General features: G+C 45.7%; 1 protein-coding gene across 3 annotated transcripts in view; it reads right to left on the reverse strand.

The window, feature by feature from the left end:
- Nedd9 (neural precursor cell expressed, developmentally down-regulated 9) overlaps positions 1-22,059 on the reverse strand; it is a 174,338-nt gene that overhangs the window by 41,502 nt on the left and 110,777 nt on the right. For 2 of the 3 annotated variants that reach the window (XM_071613683.1, XM_027948100.2), the window contains exon 1: positions 3,582-3,733. The exons of the other annotated variant lie outside the window; for it this stretch is intronic. In XM_071613683.1, the coding sequence (XP_071469784.1) occupies positions 3,582-3,593 (12 nt within the window). In that variant the 5' untranslated portion in view covers positions 3,594-3,733. Of the gene's footprint in view, positions 1-3,581; positions 3,734-22,059 lie in introns of those variants that run through there. 3 annotated transcript variants of the gene reach the window in all.

Raw genomic sequence — 22,059 nt, forward strand, 5'->3', positions numbered from 1 at the left:
GGGGATAGATGAGGAGACATTTTTAGAAGGAAGTGACAAACAACTCAAAGTCACGTACACATGGGTTCAGGGGCCAACTTATGGAAACAGTGTGGGAACAGGATTTCCCATAGCAGAGTCCAAGAAGAGGGCAAAATGAGGGCCACAGGAGGTGCAGAAAGGGCCTCATATCCATGTGAGTGGGGAGGTGAGTCTTGCACAAGTCTGGTATAAGAGAAGCACAGGAAAATCTTGACGGAGAAAACGAGATGGAGGGAATTGGCAAAGGAACTTGAAAAGTGGAGGAGATTTTTTTGTAGAGGAATGGAGGTGGGGGACAACAGGAAGCCACTGAAAAAATTCTGGGAACAGAACTGAAGTATATTCCAGCAAGAAAAGGATGCTAAAGGAATTCTTGGTATGTGACACACTGCAACATGCTAAATTTGGTATTACCAGAACACCTACAGTTCTACAAAGACTTTTGTCTCTACGTAAGTCATTTAGCTTTGAAAAAGGGGTTGCTAAGTAAATAAATACAGCAATAATGAAGTTAATATTTTTCAAAATGTTTTATTGTGCTTTTAAATGCATTGATCTCATATGAGATTTTAAAAGAGGAGGGAGGGAGGGAAGAGTGCCACATTTGGATTGAGTGCAATAAATCATTGAGAGAAAAACAGAGAATTTAAAGTCAAGCTATCAAAGTGAAGAAAGAACCGAAAATTCAAGGGGATGTGAATGATCCTATTGGGTACATTAAAGGTTCTCTATCATTTTTTCCTCAGGCTAGCTTGAGAAAACAAAATAATGTCACAGTTTCCCTCAAAAGCTTTTCATTGCATACATTTTCTCCTTTCCTTGACCTACTTGGCCCCCATTCAACCAGAACGCAAGAATCTGAATTTCAGATTGTAGCTTTCTTAATTGTACTGTAAACTCTTACATCTGTACTTTTTCTTCAGTAAAAAAATGTTTAAGAATAAACTTGCTGCATGACAGACTAGATAAATAATTTACAATTTACTGCAGGCTCGTAAGGGCTCAGAAATTTGGCAAAGCACAAAGCTGTTTAGGCTTTAGACTTCAGGCGTGCTAGCCTCCTGTGCACCTTCCAGGCCTGGGCACTAGTGGGCGGGGCCTCAGAGCTGGCCTGCATGGAGTGGGCGGGGCCTCAGGGCCTTCCTGGATGTTGGTATCTTAAGAACAAAACAAGTGAATGTTGGTTGCTCACTAGTTGTGATCCCTGAAGTGGCCAAACCAGATCATCTGGTTAACAACAGCAAAACACCTTTTAGGGCCTTATGTATAAATCTCTCAATGAACATTTTTAAGTCTGTGCTAAATTTATAGTTGATAGAGCAACATAGCGTTTAAGAGATAATATCTGACTCTTGGATTTTACAATCTAATAATTATCTGGGCTTACTACCTAAATCGCTTAAATTAATTAGCTGCCAAGCATGCATTTCACTCTGTTTTGTAGAGTTACTGTCTGAAAAAATAAAATAGGAATACTAGGGATGAAATAATCTTGAACTTGATGTTTTAGGGAGGCCAAAGATGATTTTTTTTCTTTCTCTTAATAGTGGTTAAATCATGAGTTCTGAAGCCAGATTGCCACAATTCAAACCCAATGCCCACAATCTCTGTGCCACTGGATGAATTACTTAGCCTCTCTGTGCCACAATTTCCACATTTAAAGTGCATGTAAAAAGAATACTTCATGGAGTTATGGGAAGAGTTAAATATGACAATCCCTCTAATTCTAGTGTGAACTAGAGAGAAATGGGCTTAAATAAAAATTATGTAGTTTTATCATTTGGCAGAGTATTTAACATGGGTAAGAACCAGCAAAGACTCCAGAGTTCTCCGTGACAGCCAGTTGCAATTTACATCATCAATCACCATGGTCTTTTCTTTTCGTGAAGAGTAAAGGTAAACATGATGAGGTCACTGAATAAAAGTAACTTTAGACTTTGTCACTTTTGTCACCTTCTAGATTACAGCACTTGAAATTAATTTCAGCCATTTAACTTTCCAATAATATAAGAACACACTTTCTCTTTTTTCTGCAAGCCCACTTTTATTCAGCGGCAGGGAGGAAAGAGTCAAAAATCATTGCAGGCTGAAGAACATGTAGTCCTATCACCACTCTAAGTAAGGAAATTCTGGAAAGATGGAGTAAAGCAGTTCAAGAAAGAGACTTTTCTGCGAGGTAGAAGGGTTCGTTTCTGATTGCACCCTGAAGTCAAATATCAGTAGTCCTTAGGAACATCCTCTGATCTTCCCTATTGATGCAGATAATGGAAAGTTAATAGTACCAGGAAAACTGACACCTGTGTCTTCAGACAGTTGTAACCTTTTCAAGAACTGTAACTCAGGCATCATAGTAAAGACATTTTAGCATTTAGATTTAGAGCTTTTGAACAAGATTTACAGCCACTGAACAAAAGATTTATCACCAAGGTTAGCCAGTGCTATTAGCTAGTGCAAGTATTTACAACCTTACATCAAAAAAGGATGGACCAGAAGCTAAATAATTCTGAAAGAAAGCAAAACAACCCACAGCTAGCATAATCCAGAAGATCAGCTAATACAAACTGTCAATCCACATGCAGAGCCACCTTAAAAAAATTCATTTTAATAATAGCACTTTTGTTTAAAAGCATAGGACTCATGTTTATTGATCACTCAAAAAAAAAAAAAAAAAAAAAAAAAAAAAAAAAAAAGAAAAGAAAAGAAAAAAAGAATTTATACCCAATTCATTGAAATCTGCTGCTACTGAATCGAGTTCCCTGGAAGTTGCTTGCCTGGATACACTGAGCAAGTCCTATTTTTTTTTTTTTTTTTTTTTGCCAAGAATGAACACACAAACCATGGTGCCAGTGCCCTGGAAAATCATGCCTGGAACTATTAGACTATGACACTCTGTAAATTTCAGACACAATAAGCTGGTTAGAGTGTCCATACTTGGGGCCCATTCAACATCACCCCCCAAATGTTCTTGAGAAATGACTAATACTCATTTATTCTTACATCCAATACCATCTAAGGATGTCAGAATGCTCCACCATCAGTCATATAATAGTATCTGGGCTTTTAGTTTCTTCCACCAGAAGTAAGTATGGCAAACTGCTCCTCAGATCAAATGCTTAAGGCAAAGGCTGAAAAAAATCTTGCTTTAAGGGCCCGTGGAAGAGGCTCAGCAGTTCTGATTCCTCTTATTAGGGCTCCCCAGGGCAGCGGAGGCCAGGCCTCCGGGAGCTGCTGAGACTTGAGCTAATGCGTGCTGCGATTCAGCTAGACACCCTCTAATCTTCAGCGGCTGCTGGCAAGCGGCTCAGTCTAACTTCTCACACGTCATTTCCCCCGCAACTTTCACAGCGGCTAGACTGGGGTGGACGGTGCCCTCCAGGCGTAGGTCTCCAAGACCGAGTGTCTACTCGCTTGCCAACCTGCGGGGCCGAGACCCAGCTCAGAACCCTCCCAGGCAGGGATGGGGTCTGGGCAGAAGAGCTGTCACGGGGAGAATCCTGCACACACATTCAGGCAGAGCCTCCAGCTTCCAAAAGAAACGTGATGTAAACAGGAACTCTTACCTTATACTTCATTTCGGCCGCGTTGAGTGGAGCCCTTTTCCTACACTAGTCAGACAGCATTAAGCCTCGGAGTGTCCGCCCCTCCATTGAGCGCAGTGCTAAATAGAAGCGAGAAGGATCCCCGCGGAGGCTCGCCGCGCGCCTTCCCCGGCGTCTGAGCGCACTGTTTTGATTGAGGCAGGCCCATCGCAGACCTCATTTACATGCCTCCCCACCATTGGCTGGTGGGGGGGAGGTACCGCCCACGCCCCGCCTACCTCTTTAACTTGTGGAATAATTCCTACAAAGACCTTGTAATGTGATCATTTCTTTTTATATTATCAAAGAGGGTGGAGAATAAAACAGAAAGTGGGGGACCGTCCTGAACTTCGGCATCCCTCTCCACACACGAAATAAAAAATTAAAAAAAAAAAAAAGGGAAAGAAAGAGGAAACCAGGGAATGGGGGAATCCATTCCTTTTAAGATTAACCCAAAATTTAAAGAATCCGAATTCACAAAGCGGTCTGACAGTCGCGCTTCCTGTGACCTAGCAACTAGTTCATAAACCCATTTCATTTCAAAGCCATTCACCTCGCAATCTCTACATGAAACGAAATCTGGGAACAAAAGGTTTTCTGTCTCCAGGCCCCTTTACTAACCACCCCTGCTGATATCGCTGTCTCTTTCTCTTTTCCCTCCCCCTCCCTCCCTTTTCTGTGGCTATTTGCTTTTTTTGTTCTTTTCAATGTTCAAAGTACTTTGCAACGTCAGTCTGCAAGGAGCCGCCGGAATACAATTCTCCCTCAGTGAGAAGGAACTCCCTAGCATAGGCACTGGGGGTGGGGTGGGGGGTCCCTGGACAGCTTCTCATCAGGCCTTCCAGAGTTGAGTGTCAGACACATTCAGCGCCCTTCCCTGTCTTTGCAAAGGATAAAGGTTAGATGTGACCCCTGGGATGGGGCAGGCGAGTGCACGCCCTATACATCATCGCCATCCGCTGAGCTCTGTGTTCTTTGATGGCCAGCATGGATAGTTCCAGCTTTGAACATTAGGGATTTTTCCTTCTGACCTCTCTCCCCAAATGACCCATTAACCCACCAAGACTTATTATCTGGGGAAACAGAAAAGCCCCACTGGTTAAAAAGACCGGCTCTCTATAGTGAAACACAGCACGTGGTTTCTGAGGAGAAAGAGATTCACGAGGAGAGGACAGAAATGGTCACCTTCAGTGAGGTGAAAGACCCTTCTCCATGGGTTTCAGGATTGAGACTTTGTGAGTCCAAATGATATGTGTCCCTGAATGGGACTAACCCCAACCAGACTATAGGACTATACGTTGGAAAATCAATCCTTATTTTTTCCCCCTGACTGATTTGGATCAGAACAAGTTTGATTTTTTTTTCCTCTCCAAATTCCCAATGGGTTAAAAATCTACTTTTATGATCTAAGCAAATAGAACAGGAGAGCAGCTGTCCTATGAAAGAGGTTTATGCATATAGGGTTTGCAGTGGAGTCCATCATTTAATATGGCACCAATTGGCTGGACACAGCACTCTAACAGTCATAATGAGGTAGACACACCTGTTCTGTTCTCCTCTAGGCCTTGCTCTTTCCTCATTTGGTTTTAAAGCAAAAATGAGCCTGAGTGATTTTGCAGTTTCTTTCTGAGCACTATTAGGATACAGTATTGCAAGGTCTTTGCTAGCTTGCAGGAAGATGTTTTTGGTGTCTGCTTGGATAAGGGAGAACAACAAGTCAAAGACCTTTCTATCTGTAAGATGAGTCTTGGGCTCCAGGAGATCTGGATAACATTCCTTTGACCTCCTAAGTGGCCAGGCTGAATCCTCCTTCTGTTTTGTTTGATGAGTACCACTGAGTTAAGTAAACACCAACTATCCCATCCCGCTTTAATGTTTCAAAACAGCATCCCAAAACCCATGTGAGGGCTTTTTGTAATTTCATTCTCTAGCTTGGAAAGTTTTATTCCTACCAAATGATCTTCCAGTTTTCCTGTTTCTCTCCTGTACAGTAAGACGCTTAAAGTCCACCTGAAATTCATTTCAAGGTGGTGTAGGTTGGTGTGTAGTTACTTGCGTAAAGGAAAACAAAAGGTTATTGGAATCAGGTAAATTCATTTTGGAATCTCAGAAGATTTTTTAACTTTTTCATTTTAGTGTTCTTAAATATAAAATAGAGAAAGTAATGGTACCACCCTCTAGGGTTATAATGAGATTTAAAGGAAACAATGTGGATAGAAATGAATAGCCAATGGTACATTGAAAGACCTTAATCGATGGTTGCTTATTATTATTACTATTGTCATTATTTTAATGCTGACATTAATTTTGTATTATTCTGTTGCTGCCATGTGACATTAGTGTGTATTATGTAAATAGCATTAATATTTAATCATATTAATTGTACAATTACCAACATGAGGCTGCTGTTGGTGTTGTAAGGGTGGCGGGCATTCACAAACAGGTGGAAAAGCCCCTCATTTGTGTTCCATCCTTTTATAGGTAGGGGTCTAATTTTAACAAATATCACTTGGTCACCAGCCACCAAGTACCTTTCTAGGTGGGAAGGAAATGATGATATCCCAAACAGGCCTAGTTCCTGCCCTCATGGAGCTTAGAGGTGAAAGGAGAGGAAAATAATAAGTAAATGTACAAGATGATTTGCAGAGACAAATGTTGAAGAAAAATAAAGCAGGAAAAAATGCTAGAGGGAAACAGGTGTGTGTGTGTGTGTGTGTGTGTGTGTGTGTGTTCTTGTAGATATAGTGATTGGAGAAGCCCCTCTAAGGAGGTGATATTTAATCAGAAATGTGAATAAAATGAGGATCTTGCCTCTCACAGATCTGGGAAGAGAATATTTTAGATAGAAGAAGTGACCCATGAATAGGGCCCAAGGAGGCGTGAGCGGGGCGTGTTTTCAGGACAGTGAGCAGTGCAGTATGAGTGCGGCCTACACACATGGGACCCACGGAGAAGACAAGTGTGGAGAAGTAGGTGGAAAGTAGATTGGATTTTTTCCTGAATGTGACAGGAAGCCATTGATTGGAGTGTTTTGAATAGGGAATGATCTATTTCTGTGTTTTCACCCTTTGTTTAAACACTCAAGGACGGCAGGCTATTAGCTAAAGCCTTAAGCTTTAGTGCCATTCAGTGTGTTTCCTTAAAACCTTTTGGGGAAACACAAAGTCTCTCAATAAATAGAGGAAACAGCCCCCCCGCCCCCCCACTCCCCTGCCATGCATCTGGGCCCTGAGCTGTTGGGTGCAACGGTGAAGCTTAAACCAGACTACGTAACTGCACCAGCAATCATGCTCCTTCCACGGGCACCTGGGACCCCACCCCTGTGCGCTCCAGCACTGTCCTTCGTGGGTGTGGGTATCTGCCCGGCAGCCTTGCTATCTGGTTGGCTGCCAGGGGCTCTGTCTTCCCAGACCCGCTCCTGTAGGCGGGAGCGAGGAGGTGGAAGCCAATGCCAGCCAAGTGGTTTTCCAGCTGCCATGGTAAATTGGCAGGAATCCCGAACAAAATCAAGAGAAGGCCAGGAGGAGGTGATGCGTCAGTCCACAACCTGGAAGAAGCCCACGTGGCTGTTCTCTAAGAGGAAAGGGCGAAGTCACAGATCCAGAGCAGCAGAAAGCAAACCTGGAACTCATCTCGTCCAGCCTCTCACAGAGGACGAAGCTGCTGCTCAGAGAGGCCGGGACGCCCACCACCAGCTTGAAGAGTGAAGACAATCTGTACTTTAGCTCGGCCTCTCAAATCTCTTTCTGGATTATTCTGATGATCTCTGAGTCTCCCCACTCCAAACCTCTCCAATCTGTGTTCCACAGCACTACCTGCTTAATCCCTGGAACAGGAGCTGATCACGGTATTGTAAACATCACACCATGTTTAAAAACCTCCACTGACACTGTAAGGGGCTGTTCGCTGGGACCCCTCCCTTTCCGACCTCACCTTACCTCTTCCCTCCTCCTGTCCCATCCTCTAGCTACCTAGGGCTGGGCCTCACCCATTCCAGGACAGGTTTGTACCATCCTGAATTTGCACAGCCGGGTCCCCCCACCTAGAGTGCCCTAGCTGCGGCCTTCTGCTCTCAAGCAAGCCCAACACTAACGCTTTTGTGTATCTTTGTCAACACCCCCACCCTGCCCACCTCGTCCTTTCAGAGCTAATTCCTCTCTCCCTTTACTATGCCCCCATTGTGCTGGGAACACGGCTCTATTATGAGGGCTTTTCCACCACAGGTCGTGATTTGTTGATGTCTGTCTCCCTGGCTTGGGTGTATGCTTGCTCCAGAGGGCTGGGGTGGTGTCTTGTTGGTGGCTGTGTCCCCCTACACCTTACAGATGCTTAAGTGTTTGCTGAATGAATAAGAAGATAAATGGAACTTCAAAGAACCCATTTTTTTGTTTGTTTGTGGTACTGGGGACTGGACCCAGGGCCTAGCAAATATTAGGCAAGTTCTTCACCACTGAACTACACCCCCACCCAAAGAGCATATGTTTACCCCGAGGTTCTGGTTAGTGTCCAGGAAGGGATGGATGAAAAGGTGTGTGTCTGAGGGAAACTGTGTAGATAACATTTATTAAAAATGGACCTGGGATACATCCTTCAGAATCAACACAGGGCCTGTTGCCTGTTCTGTATCCATGAGCTAAGAACAGATTTTACATTTTTAAATGGCTGAAGGAAAAAAAAAAAAGGAAAAATAATAATTCCTACGGTGAAAATTATTTGAAATTCAAATTTCTGTCTCTATAATGTTTTGTTTTTATTCTGGTACTGGGGATTGAACCTAGGGGCACTCTACCACTGACTACATCCCCAAATCAATTTTTAATTTTGTTTTGAGACAGGGTCTGGCTAAATTGCTGAGGCTGGCCTTGAACTTGTGATCCTCCTGCCTCAGCCTCCTGAGTCACTGGGATTACAGTCGTGCTCCACTACTCCCAGCTATAAATAACATTCATTGAGTTAAGCCACCTGTACTGATTTACACATTGTCTTCTGAATTGCAATGGCAAAGTTGTGTGGTGACCTCAGATAGGGCCAAAACACATTATCTGACCCTCTACAGAAAAAAAAAATGTGCTGATCTTTGTTCTAGAATAATGCAAGTTATATCTGGACTGAGTTCAGACCAAAGTATAGACCCTTCCACATCCACAGAGGAAAGGTCTAGAAGCGGAATGAATAGAGAAGAAACCAAGGCCAGGCCTAAAAAGGCTAAGCATGTTAGGACCATGTTTTACCCTATCTAGTTTGATACTGATTTTTAAAAAGCAACCTACATCGAGCAAAATTACTTCAAAAAATAATTGGAGGCAGCAACTTCTCCATTCTATCACAAGTCTTCAGAAATCTCTCAAACAAAGAGCAGCCAGTGAGAATTTTCTCCTTCAATTCCATAGACTGTTGGCTTATTCAGCCTTGACAGAAGCCCTTCCAGGTGCCAGGCCCTGGACTAGATATTTGCAAACATGATTTCATTTAATATTCATCTCAGGTACCAATCCTAGGAAGTAGGTTTTAGAAGTTCTGCAGCATGTGCAAAGTTTGGGGGCAGATGTGCAGCAGGTCTGGTATATAAACCCGGCCTTTCTCACTCCTGAGTCTGTTGGTCCTGACCACGGTACACAGCACCTGACGGTTTCCTCTGAGCCCCTGTTTGTCAGTTCCTTAGGGTCCAGTCTCCCACTCGTGGCCCTCGCTGAGACACAGGTATTGCTCCCAAGTTGGGAAGACAGCTGATCAATGGGATGCAGACGCACAGACACCTGGTCCCTCTTTCCAGCTGCTTTCTCATCATCTTTCTGCGTACCCCTCTCCCTGGTCCCCAGCTTGCAGGCCGTCTCTTTCACCTCCCAACATCCTCCTCTGTGCTCTGGATTCTCCCAGGGACTGTGGCCATGGTCAGGGCTCCGCCAATCCAGCTTCCCTTGAGAGGCAGCCATGACTGCTTAGTCCTCTGCCCTGTGTGTGGGATTCAGCGGGCTCCGCGTGAGGCCTTGGACTCCACGCATTTGAAAAGGCCCTTGTGGGATCCCTAGTCCACCAGGTGCCTGCAGCTCACCATTGAGCGCCTAGTTACTGCCTCCTGCGGTTCATTCATGGAAGTCTCTACCATTGAGATGGAAAGCAACTTAGAGAGGATCCTGTCCTGTCTGTGGCACCACCTTCGGCACCTAGGTTCGTAACTGAACCCCTCGAAGCCCTATACACAGTCTTCACCGAATTCAACACGGAGAAAAATTTAAAAAGCAAACAACAACCCCCCCCCCAAAAAAAAAACAAGCCACTTCCTAACAGGCAAGGGGAAGAGCTCCCGTCACTTCAAAGCAATAAGCTTCTCCTATCTGTCAAACTGGTCAAGTTCTTGGAATCAATGAGAGTATATTCTTAGAGAAAAGCTCCAAGGACAGTCTTTAATGTTTGATTTTCTTTTTCTTCTTGAGTGTGGGCTGGAGCCTTTGTTCACTGTCCCCCCACTAATATTTTGACACAAGAGACCTCACCGAGGCCAGCCAACCTCACGCCCACTTCCTCTGTTGGCAACCGGGTCCTGGGGAGAGATGGCATTTTGCCAAAGAGTTGGTCAGGCAATATTTTTAAAAATTGTTTCTGCAGATAGAGGGTGGTGTTTACTAAACAGGCTCGTTGGCTCTGGGCCCCTGCCTCGCTTCTGATTTGATTCCTCCTGATTTCTTTTTTGTCTCTCAGAGACGAGCCACCTGGGGCCTAGTGGGCCTCTAAACATCAGAGAGTGAAAATGGCTGCTCCAGAGCCTCTGGATTTCTGCCTGACACAGTGGGTGCCACCCTGTGAAGATGAGGTCCCACTGCCCTGCAACACTCAGACAAGCTTATTGTGTGACATTGTACAGTCCTTTAAAATATCCATCCAACCGCCTCCTCCCCCGTTCTGGCTGCTCTGTTGTGGACTCTTTAAGGTGCTTTTTATTTACCCGAGGGGGCAGTGCTGAAATGCAGTGTCTTGGGCCCCGCTAGGGACCTGATAAACCAGGGAAGAATGCAGGAAGTCCCCTGTCACCACCAGGCTTCCACAGACCTAGGTAGCCCACTGGAAATGGGGTGATGATGGGCGATACCTGCACCTGCCTTTTGAAAACCTGTGTAACCGTGAACTTTCGCTTACTGTGATTTTTAACTCGGGCATACTCAATTACTACCCCCAGAACTAAAATCTGTTGACAGATTAAATTACACGGCAAATAAATTCACTAAAGTCTAGGGAAAGAGGACAAGCGATGTGAGTCTCCCTTTTTAGCATTTAGCATTTTTTTTTTTAAGATTAAGGAGAATTCACTTTGGGGGTGAAATTATAAGGAAAATTAGAAACACCTAGTAAAGATTTAGGTTTGTTCATTTCCATAAATGTGCAAAGGTTCACATTTCTGCTGCTTAAGGGTATCCAGCCGGGCAAAGGCACAGGGTTACCTGGAACGAGGGGGTTTTAATGGTAAAATCGTGCCTGCTGCGGCTGAGGTGCTCTGTCTTCTCTTGCTGGGAGGAGTTCTGTTATTGCATGCTTTAGTTTGTCCAAATAAACAACTTGTTACATGAAGCTGTCATGGAAACTGCTTCTGCTGAGAGAAGCTATAGATTGTGGATTTTTACAAAGGGTCAAGGTGATCTGCCAAGACCAAATACACAGGAATCCCACGACTGCACAGGGGAAGATCTCTTCTCACGGGCTCTGCCCAGCACAATCACCGTGGGCAGAAAACCCACCAGATGAGAAGGGACCAAGGCCCCGGTGTCTGCTTCTTGCTAACCCTTCATCTACACTTGGCTCTGCAAATTCTTCCTTTATACATTCTTACTTTTGAGAAGTCTTTCTGATGTCCTTGCACATGCATTGCCACTCTATAGGTGAAATGACATGATAGGACAAGACCCAATGCCGTCATCGGACATGGCATGGCATCCGTTGCCATGAGGAGACGTCCCACCTCCCACCCCCCTCTCTCGCCATTGCTCCTGTACAGCTAAGCACAACAGGCTATGAACTGCATTCCCCAACTCCCAGGGACACTGGAGGTTCTGCGTCTGATCTGCTCCTGAGCTCTGCCATCACTGACGCCTGAAAGTCATCTTCCACATCAAGACGTCCAGTGTTACTCCAGGGGCCGAGTTGAGATCGAACGGGGACATAGAACACCAAATGGCCACGTTTCTAGAGGAACTGGGCCGACCATTCCTTTAGGGGTTGGACATACATTTTCCCCTCTTGTGCCGGCTGATCCAGTCATCAAAGAAAGCCTGCCTGCTGTCCCCTTCTGGGCTGCAAACATCCTGCAGGCCTGGCCAGGGCCTGTCTGACCAGCCCAGGCCACCACCAGCTGGTGCTGATGAGTGAGAAGAAGGAATCCAAGCCAAGCTGGAGGTGGGTAGGAGGAGAGGGATGGGATGTGGGGACCCGGCACACGCTGCACGGTTCCCGTCAAACTTTGGAAGAATTTGATTTATTTAGAAAGCAAACGGAGCACTCCAGCTATCAGCAATCTTTTACTTGGTCCGCTGAAAGAACGCCTTTCCAGTGTGGGCTTGGGACTGGGTGGGGGTGGTAGAGGCACCAGGGTCCACTCTAAGCCCGTTGGGTAGAGTGTGGTTGCTACATTCCTTTCTGCCCACTGATGCTGAGAAATGAAGGGCGTTTCTCTTCTTCTTACGAAAAGCTGAAGGGGCCCTGGCTAACGAGAGTGTCCAGGACGCATGTTCTTGCTCCCTCTACCGCTGAGGTTCACAGATGTTAAGTATACCTTCCCTTAATTTGCAAAGTCTTGACACCCTGTGATTTCAGACTTGAAGATGTCGATGAGGGCGTGTTGCAAGGGTTTTCTGAAGTTCAGTGCCTGTGGTTCTGGTGACTCATGTGCTAGGCTTGAGCTTCTGGTCTTAGAAAGGGCAGAGAGTAACAGCAAGAAGCAAAGCTATGTCCCTCCTGATCCTGGATCACGGAGGACACAGCTTTCGGGTTGGCTGTCACACCACATCACTCTCTGAAGTTGTTCCTCTGCATTCACAGGGGAAGGTTCCAGGACCTCACGTGGATGCTCAAGAGCCTTCTATGAAATGGTATCTGTGCAGAAGCAAGGCAGATCCTCCCATGAACTTTAAATCATCTTGTAATACCTGCACAACAGAAATGCTGTGTGCATAGCTGTTAACCGTACTGTTCATTGAGTAACAAGAATAAAGTCTGCACGTGTACAGTACAGAGGCAATTTCCCCCTCCAAGTGTTTCCAATAGGCATTGGATTCAGTCCAAGGATGAGGGTGTCCACCAAATCCACAGGCCTGACAGCACGTTCAAATGCCACCCCCCGTATAGTTCTGGTCATGGGAAAAACAGTCCCTCTTCCTGACCTGGGAAGCTCTGTTTTTCTTCTTCCCTCTCAAGTCTCTAATCACCCCTTTCTCCTCTACCTCTTATCTTTCACACCCTGAACAAGTAAGTTCAAGTCTTTCTTGACCTCACTACAAATTTTTAGCTCCTTGGTCAAATCCCTGGGGACCAGATGAAAGGAGATATTCAGAATATTTCAGACCATGGAAGAGATTTGGAGGATATGCCATGTGTTGCAAAACACTCCCCTGGGATCTGGGTCTGCATTCTGCAGCACAGTCATTCATGACCCCGCAGTCAAATGCACGAAGTCTTACAAAGTGGGACAGATGACAATGGCATGTCACTTTGGGCCAATGCATCAAGTCTTGCTGCCAAGTGAGTTACGTAAATTCTCTAGATTTTCACATTGCATAGTTATGGGCGAGTGAACCCTGTTCTCTTCAGGGTCTCTCCTTTGCCATCTCTACTTCCCCCGGTGCTGACCGAGCTCTCTCTCTTTCTCACTGGCTGAGGCTGGAGAGGGAGTGATCCCAAATGCTGGCCTCCTCTCCTCCTCGAGCCTCTGCTTCTGCAACCCTACATCCACAACCAACCACACCAGCAGATGCAGTGCAGGGCTGGTGTCTACGCTGCTGGAAAAATGAAATGAGGAAGACTTAGAAATTACACGCTTTGGTGGAGATGATGATGATGATGATGATGATGGTGGTGGTGAATGAGTTCAACAGATAGAAAATGACTCCCCTACTCTTACTTCACTGTGATCTGTCCAGTGTGTGGCCTGGTATGGGTCTGCATGTCACATTTTAGATGTGCCCCTTGGCTTTGGACATCCTCAACACCCTCTCTGTCTTGAAATGGGCCTCTCCTTCAGCTTCCATGGCAGTGGCTCCTCCAGTCCCCTTCTCCCACCGATGTTTCCCAGTCTCCTTGGCTAGGCTGTGGTGCCGGGATATAGAGTCTAGGCCTGGCTGTGAAGATGTTTTTTAGATGACATTAACATTTACATCAGTTGACAGAGGAAAGCCAATGGATTTTTCCCCATATGGGTGGGCCTTGTCCAATCACTCGAGACTGAGATCCCCAGAAAGAAGGAATTCTGCTCTGCATTGACTTCCAACTTGAGCTGCTGTGTCAGCTCTTGCTTGAGGCTATAGTCTGTGTGCCTCCTTGGCAGAATTTGAATTTTGTGACCCAAGTCCTGGAAACAAATCTCTTTCTCTTTCTCCATACATTCATGCACACACACACACACACACACATACACACTGCTAAGGTTTGGATAAGTGTCCCCCAAAGGCCCACGTGTTGAAAGTCTTGGCCCCTGGCCATGGAGCTATTGACAGGAGGTGGAGCCTGGTGGGAGGAAGCTAGGTCACTGGAAAGGGATTGTGAGACACTGGTCTCTCCTTTGTCTTTTGTGCGTCCACCAGGAGGTGAGCAGCTTCCACTGTCGTATGCTCCTTCCATGATGTATGGCCTCACCATGGTTCCAAAAGCAATTGGAGCCAACCCACTCTAGATTGAAACCTCCCCAACTGTGAGCCAAGATAAACCTTTCCTGTATTTAAGTTCATTCTCTCAGGTACTTTCTTATAGTAATCAAAAGCTTACTAACACACACACACACACACACACACACACACACACACACACACCCTGCTGGTTCTGTTTCTATGGAGAACTCTCACAGAGGCTCCATGAACAGTGTCTACTTCAAACCATTCTGTTTCTATTTTTGACATTACCATTGTCAGGGTACCTAGAATTAAAGCCTCAGTCTGATCTTTCTCCCATCTACTTCCCATATCCACCCAGCTGCCAAGCCATGTCAATTCCATATCCTTGATATTTATGGCACCAATCCCTTGCATTCCATTCATCCACTGAGTCCCAAGGGCCACTCAGGCCTGGTGGGTCATAAAATGCATCCCCCCCCCATCCACAGTGATTGATCTAAGAACTTGGCATGCAACTCAGAGAGAGTCCATATGAGATTTTTTTTTTTTGAGATTTTTATATGAAGCCTGGGAATGAGAGACCCTGTTCATCTTTGGATCTTGGACTATGAACATGGTCAGCAATAAATGTCTTATTGTCTTTATAGAGAGCATCTATAGCAAGAAAGAAGGAGTCCAAACACAAAAAAAGAGACATTTAGAGAAGAGGGAGGGAGAGAATCCTGGTCTTGGCGCTCTGCCTCTGGATCCAGCCGGGGCAATAAACATACTTTGCTGCCTCACCTCATTGAAGTCAGGTGTCTTTGCCTTAGAACTACGTGTCCAGCTAGCCTGCTACCAGGAAGTGTTCTCCTAGACGGAGAAGCGCAAACCTTGAGTGTTTGTCCTCCTTGTGGATCCTCATATAGGATTTTAAAGATCACAGGTGCTCAGTCAATGTGTAGTGCTGAACTCCCAGCTTGACTTAAGGGTCAACTACACTGTGATATTGTGTGCAAAGGAAGATTCCAAGCTGATGGTAGTTTGGAGCATGGTGACTCCAGTGAGAAACAAATCTCACCTTTTATTTCTAATTCATCCCCTTATATGCACAACTTGAACCTTGGAAGGGAAAGTGGGACATGCTGTTTCTATTAGGTGGGGGGTGGTAGCGTCTTGTCTACCTGTGGATCCTGAAGATGTTTGTGTTACATTTCCTTCCCAATTAGTGTGGGCTTAGTTGTTGCTGAGACTTCGTTCCCCTCGTCCACCAATACTTAATAATTGCCCAGTGTAACAGTAAGGCACTGTGAGAGCTACAGAGATGAATAATCCCCAGCTCTGCCCTTACTTCTTAAATACCTATTCCAGTAGCAGCCAAAGCAACTTCATGAAGATAAACTTGTTGGGGGGGGGGGCAGTGGGGAGGAGGGTGTCACACCGTCAAGTTATGTAAGTTTCTATTTTAAAATCATCTGGTTCTAATTTACTAAATTTAATGCTTTCGGGCCGACGCCAAAGTGCTACATTTGATTTATGGAAATACTTTCGCACATTTTTCCATCGCTCTCTTGTACAATATATTTACCGCCTTTTTGTTATGGTTAGAAAGATTATGGACCTAAAAAAAATCCTTCTTTATGAGCTTGCTGATATTTTATTGTCAAATGCATAAGATGGAATAAGAAGTCTAGTAAACAATAATATTCACTTAGGAGCATTCCACATGGTTTAGCCTTTTTTTTTTTTTAAGTTTTTTTTTTTAATTTAACAAAGAGATCCATCTGGAAAATAGATGTTTAAATGTTCACTATGCCAAACCATTTCTTTTCAGGGCAGACTGTATTTTTTTTTTTTTGAAGGTGGGGAGCAGGAGTGGATATTTAAATAGAAGTCAGACTGTGCTTTGCTGCTAACCAAAGAACCCTGTTGATACCAAAGGCTTCGAGGATGGTGTAGGCCCAGATTTCCATCACACCAAAGAGGGTGCCTACAAAATATTCCAGTAAGATGGAATGGACATAAGGATATTGACATAAGGATCGTTTGTGTCGGAAGCCCAGAGGGTAGGCACAGGCCCCTGGACAAGTTAGTGGCACAATCTGCCTCAGAAGGAGGGGGCCAGTTGCTTTCCTGTCTCCCGACCCTGAGGTGCTCACCCCACGGGGATCCTGATTCCGCTGAGAGGCCTCAGTAGATCCACCCAGGGCCCGGGATGCACTACCTTCCTGAGCTCTGCTAGCTGACCCGGCACGGCGGTTTGTCCTCTATCCCATGACATTTTGCAGAGCCCAGAGCTCGTGTCAACATTTGTGAGGGTTCCCGGACGTGCTGTGACTTGGCCAACAAAGCCTGCCTTGAACTGTCAAACTGGCCTTTAAAGCCGGAGCCTGCACTCATTCTGTGCTGGCTTCCCCAGCCTTGTGAGTCATGAGGTTTCTCACTTCACACCCCCACCAAGCAAGATGGCTGCCTAGGAAATGTCCCCTCCGCCTCGTGGCCTTTTGTTTCTTGAAAATGAAGCAAGCTCATTTCTCCAAGGTGAGAGGCTGCAAAGGCCCGGCCAGTCAAAGTGCTTGCTTTCTGGCCGGCTGTGTTTGCCGAGCGTGGGCCCAGGATTCAGGTGTGCAAATGCACCAGAATGAATGAGGAATGAATCCAGGGTGGCCCAGGGTCCCTGCTACTGTCTAAGGTGGCTCTTTGCCCCCCAGCCAACTCCTCTGTCCCAGAGAGCAGTGCTGGGGTTGAAAGATGGCTGGTCCCCAACACGACTCATGCTGAGGTTTGATTCCCAGGGCGAAGGGCTTGGGAGGTGGTGGGGCTTGCAAGAGGCACTTGGGACCCTGAAGGCTCTGCCCTCGTGAATGGTAGACGGTTTCTCTGCAGGGAATGAGCTAGCTACCACTTTCTCTTTCACCTGCGCCCACTTTCCATTCTGCTTTTTTTCCAGGCTAGGATGCAGGAGAGGCCGAGCAGGTGTATCCACCCAACCCTGGACTTCCAGAACCAAGAGCCAAAGCAAACCTCTTTTCCTTATAATCACTCAGTCTCAGGTATCCTGTTTTAACCTCAGAAAGCCAACCAAGACAACCAGTCCTCACGTCTCCTCTTGGGAGCACTGTATAATAAATGAAAAATTTAAAACAATGACAAGAAAGTAAAGAGAATGCCATGATCTCTCCCTCCTTCTGGATTCTTCTTTGGGATAGCTATTTCTTACCCCCTCTCCTGGTCCATCCATTCCTCCCTGGAGCCTCAGCTCAAGGTTCACCTCCTTCAAATTTACCTTAGCCTCTGCTGATGCATCCTCTTCCTGCATGATGGGAAGTCATAGCCAATTCCACCTACTGTAACTCTGGGGCATGGCCATTGAGTACCACCGTGAAAATCAACAATATCTTTTATGTGCAGGAAGTGTCTCATTTTTGTAACAGTTGACTTTAGAAAGAAGCAATCCTCTACTTGACCCAGGCAACAGCAATTTGATTTTATTGGGATGTAATTGACACACATGAAATTCACCATGTTTAATTGTACTCCTTAGTGGTTTTAGTACATTCACAGAGTTGTTCCAATATCATCACTATCTAATGCCAGGACATTTTTCCTCACCCCCAAAAGACACCCCATGCCCACCAGGGTCCCCCCTTAACCCTGCCTGCTAAGCAATTCACTCATTTCCCAACAGCATCAATTTATAATATTTTAATTTTCAACCCAATTTTAAAGCACAGCTGCAACACGAGACTGGTTATTAACATTTTTGAATGTGTTTAGAAGGATTACTCCAGTGGCAGGAACACAGGTAGACATTCAACACCTTTGAGAGACCCTGAAGTGATAGAAGTCTTAACACGGCAACAAAATACAAAAAAGGAAAACAAAATTTGGAGTGGGGGGGGTGGCGTTGAATGATGCTTTAGAGGGTTTTAGAGAGAGAGGAGAAAAACAGTCCAGCAGAGACAATGAGATTATTCCTGTGTGTTCCATGGAAAGGTCATGGCCAGCCACATGGGGTAAGTGAATTATCTGTTCGCCATAGCAACTAATCATCAGGGAGGGGCTAGCCACCCTACCTCATAAACAAGGAGCCTGATGCCCAGAGAGGTGACCGTCTTGCCCAGGATCATACAGCTAGGATGAACTCAGGTCCATCTGGCTTCGAATCCCATGGTCAAGGACAGGAAAGGAACTTGACCTTTCTACTATGCCCTCAGGTTCCTGGTCTCTGCGGTCCTTTATTTATTTATTTATTTTTTTGGAGAGGGGTAGTGGTGGTGGTGGTGGTGGTAAAATCTTTAATAAAAATAGAGATTTCACTAGGGACTGAAATGAAATCAATTAAATTCCATGCATGCATTTTTACGCCACAACGAACCCAACTATTTTGCATAACTATAATGTACCAAAAAAAAAATAGAGATTCTCAGATTAAGTCTCATATACATAATTACATACCCATCTAATTATATGTCATTGGCGAGATGTCCACATGAAACAAAATGACCCACTAAAATTGAATATGAAAGTATGCATAAAATATTTCCGGACAATCAAAACAAAAGTGAAATCAGGATTTATATTATTCATACCCAAAGAATGAAAATAAGAATTACATAATCTTGTCGATAAAATAGCCAACATCAAAATATAGAAAGCAAAACTATGCAAAAGGGAAAAAACTACAATCTGTTCCTCATTGTGGAAACAGAAGGAGCCTTGGCCTACCTGGTCTCTGAGTGCAGCCTTGTCCAGGGGCAGGAGAATGGCCTTCCTGCTGGACAGTGAGCCTCTCTGAATGCCAGCTCTACTCTGATGTCCCCAGGTTCTGGTAACTCCTTCAGTGGGAGCCTGAGGCCCCACCGGGTCCTGGGGTGACCTGGCTTCCCACAGTGTGCTGGTCTCTGAGGACTGGTCAGATGTCTTCTCCATCTCTTTTGGCTGTACCTGCTGCTCCTCCCCTGACCTGGACCTCGTGATGCCCCCTGGGATCTGCTCTCCCCTCAATTCTTCTAGGTCAAGCCACCAGCTGGGGACCCTTCCACAGCCACCCACCCACCCACAGGCCAGTGACTCCCTAGTTCTCATCCTGGGATGGTTAACTGATGTGTCAATGTGACTGGGCCACGGTGGCCTGATATATGGTCATGCATTGTTCTGGATATTTCTGTGATATTTTGGACGAGGTTTACATTTGGGTCTGTGAACTTTGAGTCAAACAGATGGCCCTCCATGGTGGGGTGGGCCTCATCCTCACACTGAAAAAAAAGAAGGAACAATTATTGAGTCCTGAAGATTTGGCTTGGGCTGGGAGTGACAGAGAGACTCTACAAGAATGGACATAAATAAGACACAAGTTCGTTTTCTTCTTGTTTGTTAGAAGTCCAAGGCTGCCAAATTCTGCTCCAACAAGGTGAGCGCCAAGTCGCACCAGTTGGGCCATCTCTGTATGTCCCCTTCCTGTCTTCCTAGTTATAAAAGTGGCTTGCCACGTTGTAAGAGCAGACACTGAGCCCTGTTGGCCTGGAGTGCTGCCGAGTCCTAGGACCTCTGTCCTGCTCAAGTACACGTTGGTAAATTGAAGTGACCCTAGGTTTTTTTTTTTTTTTTTTTTTTTTTTTTTTACACTCTGTGTGAACAGATGTGCAAATGGATGGGTGTGACCAAAGGCAGAGTCAATATCCACCCTGGACGTGGAGCTTACAGAAAGATGGAGGGAGGGAGACTAGGAGAGGCAGGAGCCCTGGCTGCTCTGTCTCCCAGCTGGCCCAGGTCCCTGGAGGTCACATTGGGTTGTAAAGTTTTGTGAGATGTTGGCCCTGGCTGAGAGTGAGGGCCTCACAACACGCACAGTAGCTGAAGCCTAGATCTAATTCGACACACCATGAAAAACGAGACTGTTGTATGCTGGCTTTGCTAGAGTCCCCACACGTCATCCCCCATGAGCTTCTCTCTCAGGGTGGCTTCCAAGAGCTCTTCTTTTCCCCAGCATCGTCAACACTAAGGAAAACATCCCGAGTGTCCTTAAGACTCACAGAAGCAGAGAGGCTGCTAGATGCCCACAATCACACTCTGAATCTACCCAAGAAGGCCTTTGTGGCCAGAGAGTTTGTTGGTGCCCCTCTCCTGGCATGCTGCTCTCTGGTGACATCTACCCAGAGAGCACGGCTCCTCACCAGTCCCCTGGACAGAACTGTTGTTAGCTGGGTCCAGCCACTAGTTTTTTTTTTTTTTTTTTTAAACCATACGATTTATTTTTATTTTTTATTTCTTTTTTTTAGTCATACATGACCAGCCGCTAGTTTTGAGTTTAACAGTGACTGTTCCGAAATGGTTCATTCACACTGTCCCAGTGAATGTTCTAGAACTGTTCCCAGACTGCTCTGGGATTCCAGAGTAGGTGCCTCGGCCCACATCCCAACTGAATTCCAGCAAACCTTACCTTTCTAGGGTGTTTCCAAGTTCCCATTTGCCAATCAATTTAATAAGACCCCAACCGGAACCCCCTGGTTAACAGCACACAAAAAATGGTCCTTCTTATTAGAGTAGGGAATAAAACCACACACCTGCAGTTTCTCACTTGCCGCCAGTCAGCCATACACTTTGGACCAGTGTGCAGGTCGATCTGTCCAGGTTCTGTGCCTGGATTTCCCACTCAACGTGTCTTGCAGAGTTTTCCTGCTATGAGGGGACTTAACAGAGAGAGCAGGGCAAGGTATAAGTGGCTGTTTAATTTGGATTTTAAAAAATATATATAACTTAAAATGAAAAGAGGAGATCCAATCCTAAAAAAAATAAAGTTGTATAAAAACTGCTTGGCTCTCATTATATTCTTTTGATCCTAATTCTCTCAACATGGAGACGTTAGCTCAAACGTAACTGATATAGTCAGCTCCGTGCTGACACTTCAGGAAAGATAATGGTTTCAGGGCCCCGTGAAGGTGTCTTTGTTTAAATAGCCTCCCTGTCTCTCTCGCTCTCCTCTCATTGGCTACTTACGTCGGAGACAGTCCAGAAGGTTTAGCTTTAGACAATTTTGGGTACTGGAATCCAGGGTAGTTAAGTAAGGAGCTCAGATCCATACTGCAGAGGAAAATGTCAACTTTCCTTATGCAAATGTTATGTCCTGAGGCATCTTTATTTCTCGTGGTTTGCAGACCCAGAGTAGTCCTCCGGGATTGTGGTCTGAGAATGAGGTGTCCCCTGAAATTTCCTGTGTTAATGCAAAAATGTTCAGAGGGGAAATGATTAGATCAATCCATTTGATGGATCGATACTTTGAAAGGTGGGGCATGGCTAGGGGAAGTAGGTCACTGGGGGCATGCCCTCGGGCGTGGTGAGATCTTGTTCCCCAGGCTCCTCCCTCCCTCTGTCTGCTTCCTGGCTCCCCGGAGCTGAACAGCTTCCCTCTACCACACCCTCTGCCATGGTGTTCTGTCTCACTTGGGCCCAGGACAAACTGAGTCAGCCGACCGTGGACGGAACCCCTGAAGCACTTTTCCTCCTCTAAGTTGTTCTTGTCAAGTATTTTGGTCACAGTGTGAAAAGCTAACACAGCTAGTTTGGTGGTTGAAAAAATCGAGGCCCAGTCATTGGCTCCCGAAGTGATGGGTCAAGACAACAGAGCCAGGTCCGACCCCACCCCAGGTGTCCCCACTGGGGGAATCCTG

The sequence above is a fragment of the Marmota flaviventris genome, chromosome 6, assembly GCF_047511675.1.
Source record: "Marmota flaviventris isolate mMarFla1 chromosome 6, mMarFla1.hap1, whole genome shotgun sequence".
NCBI classification, from domain to species: domain Eukaryota; kingdom Metazoa; phylum Chordata; class Mammalia; order Rodentia; family Sciuridae; genus Marmota; species Marmota flaviventris.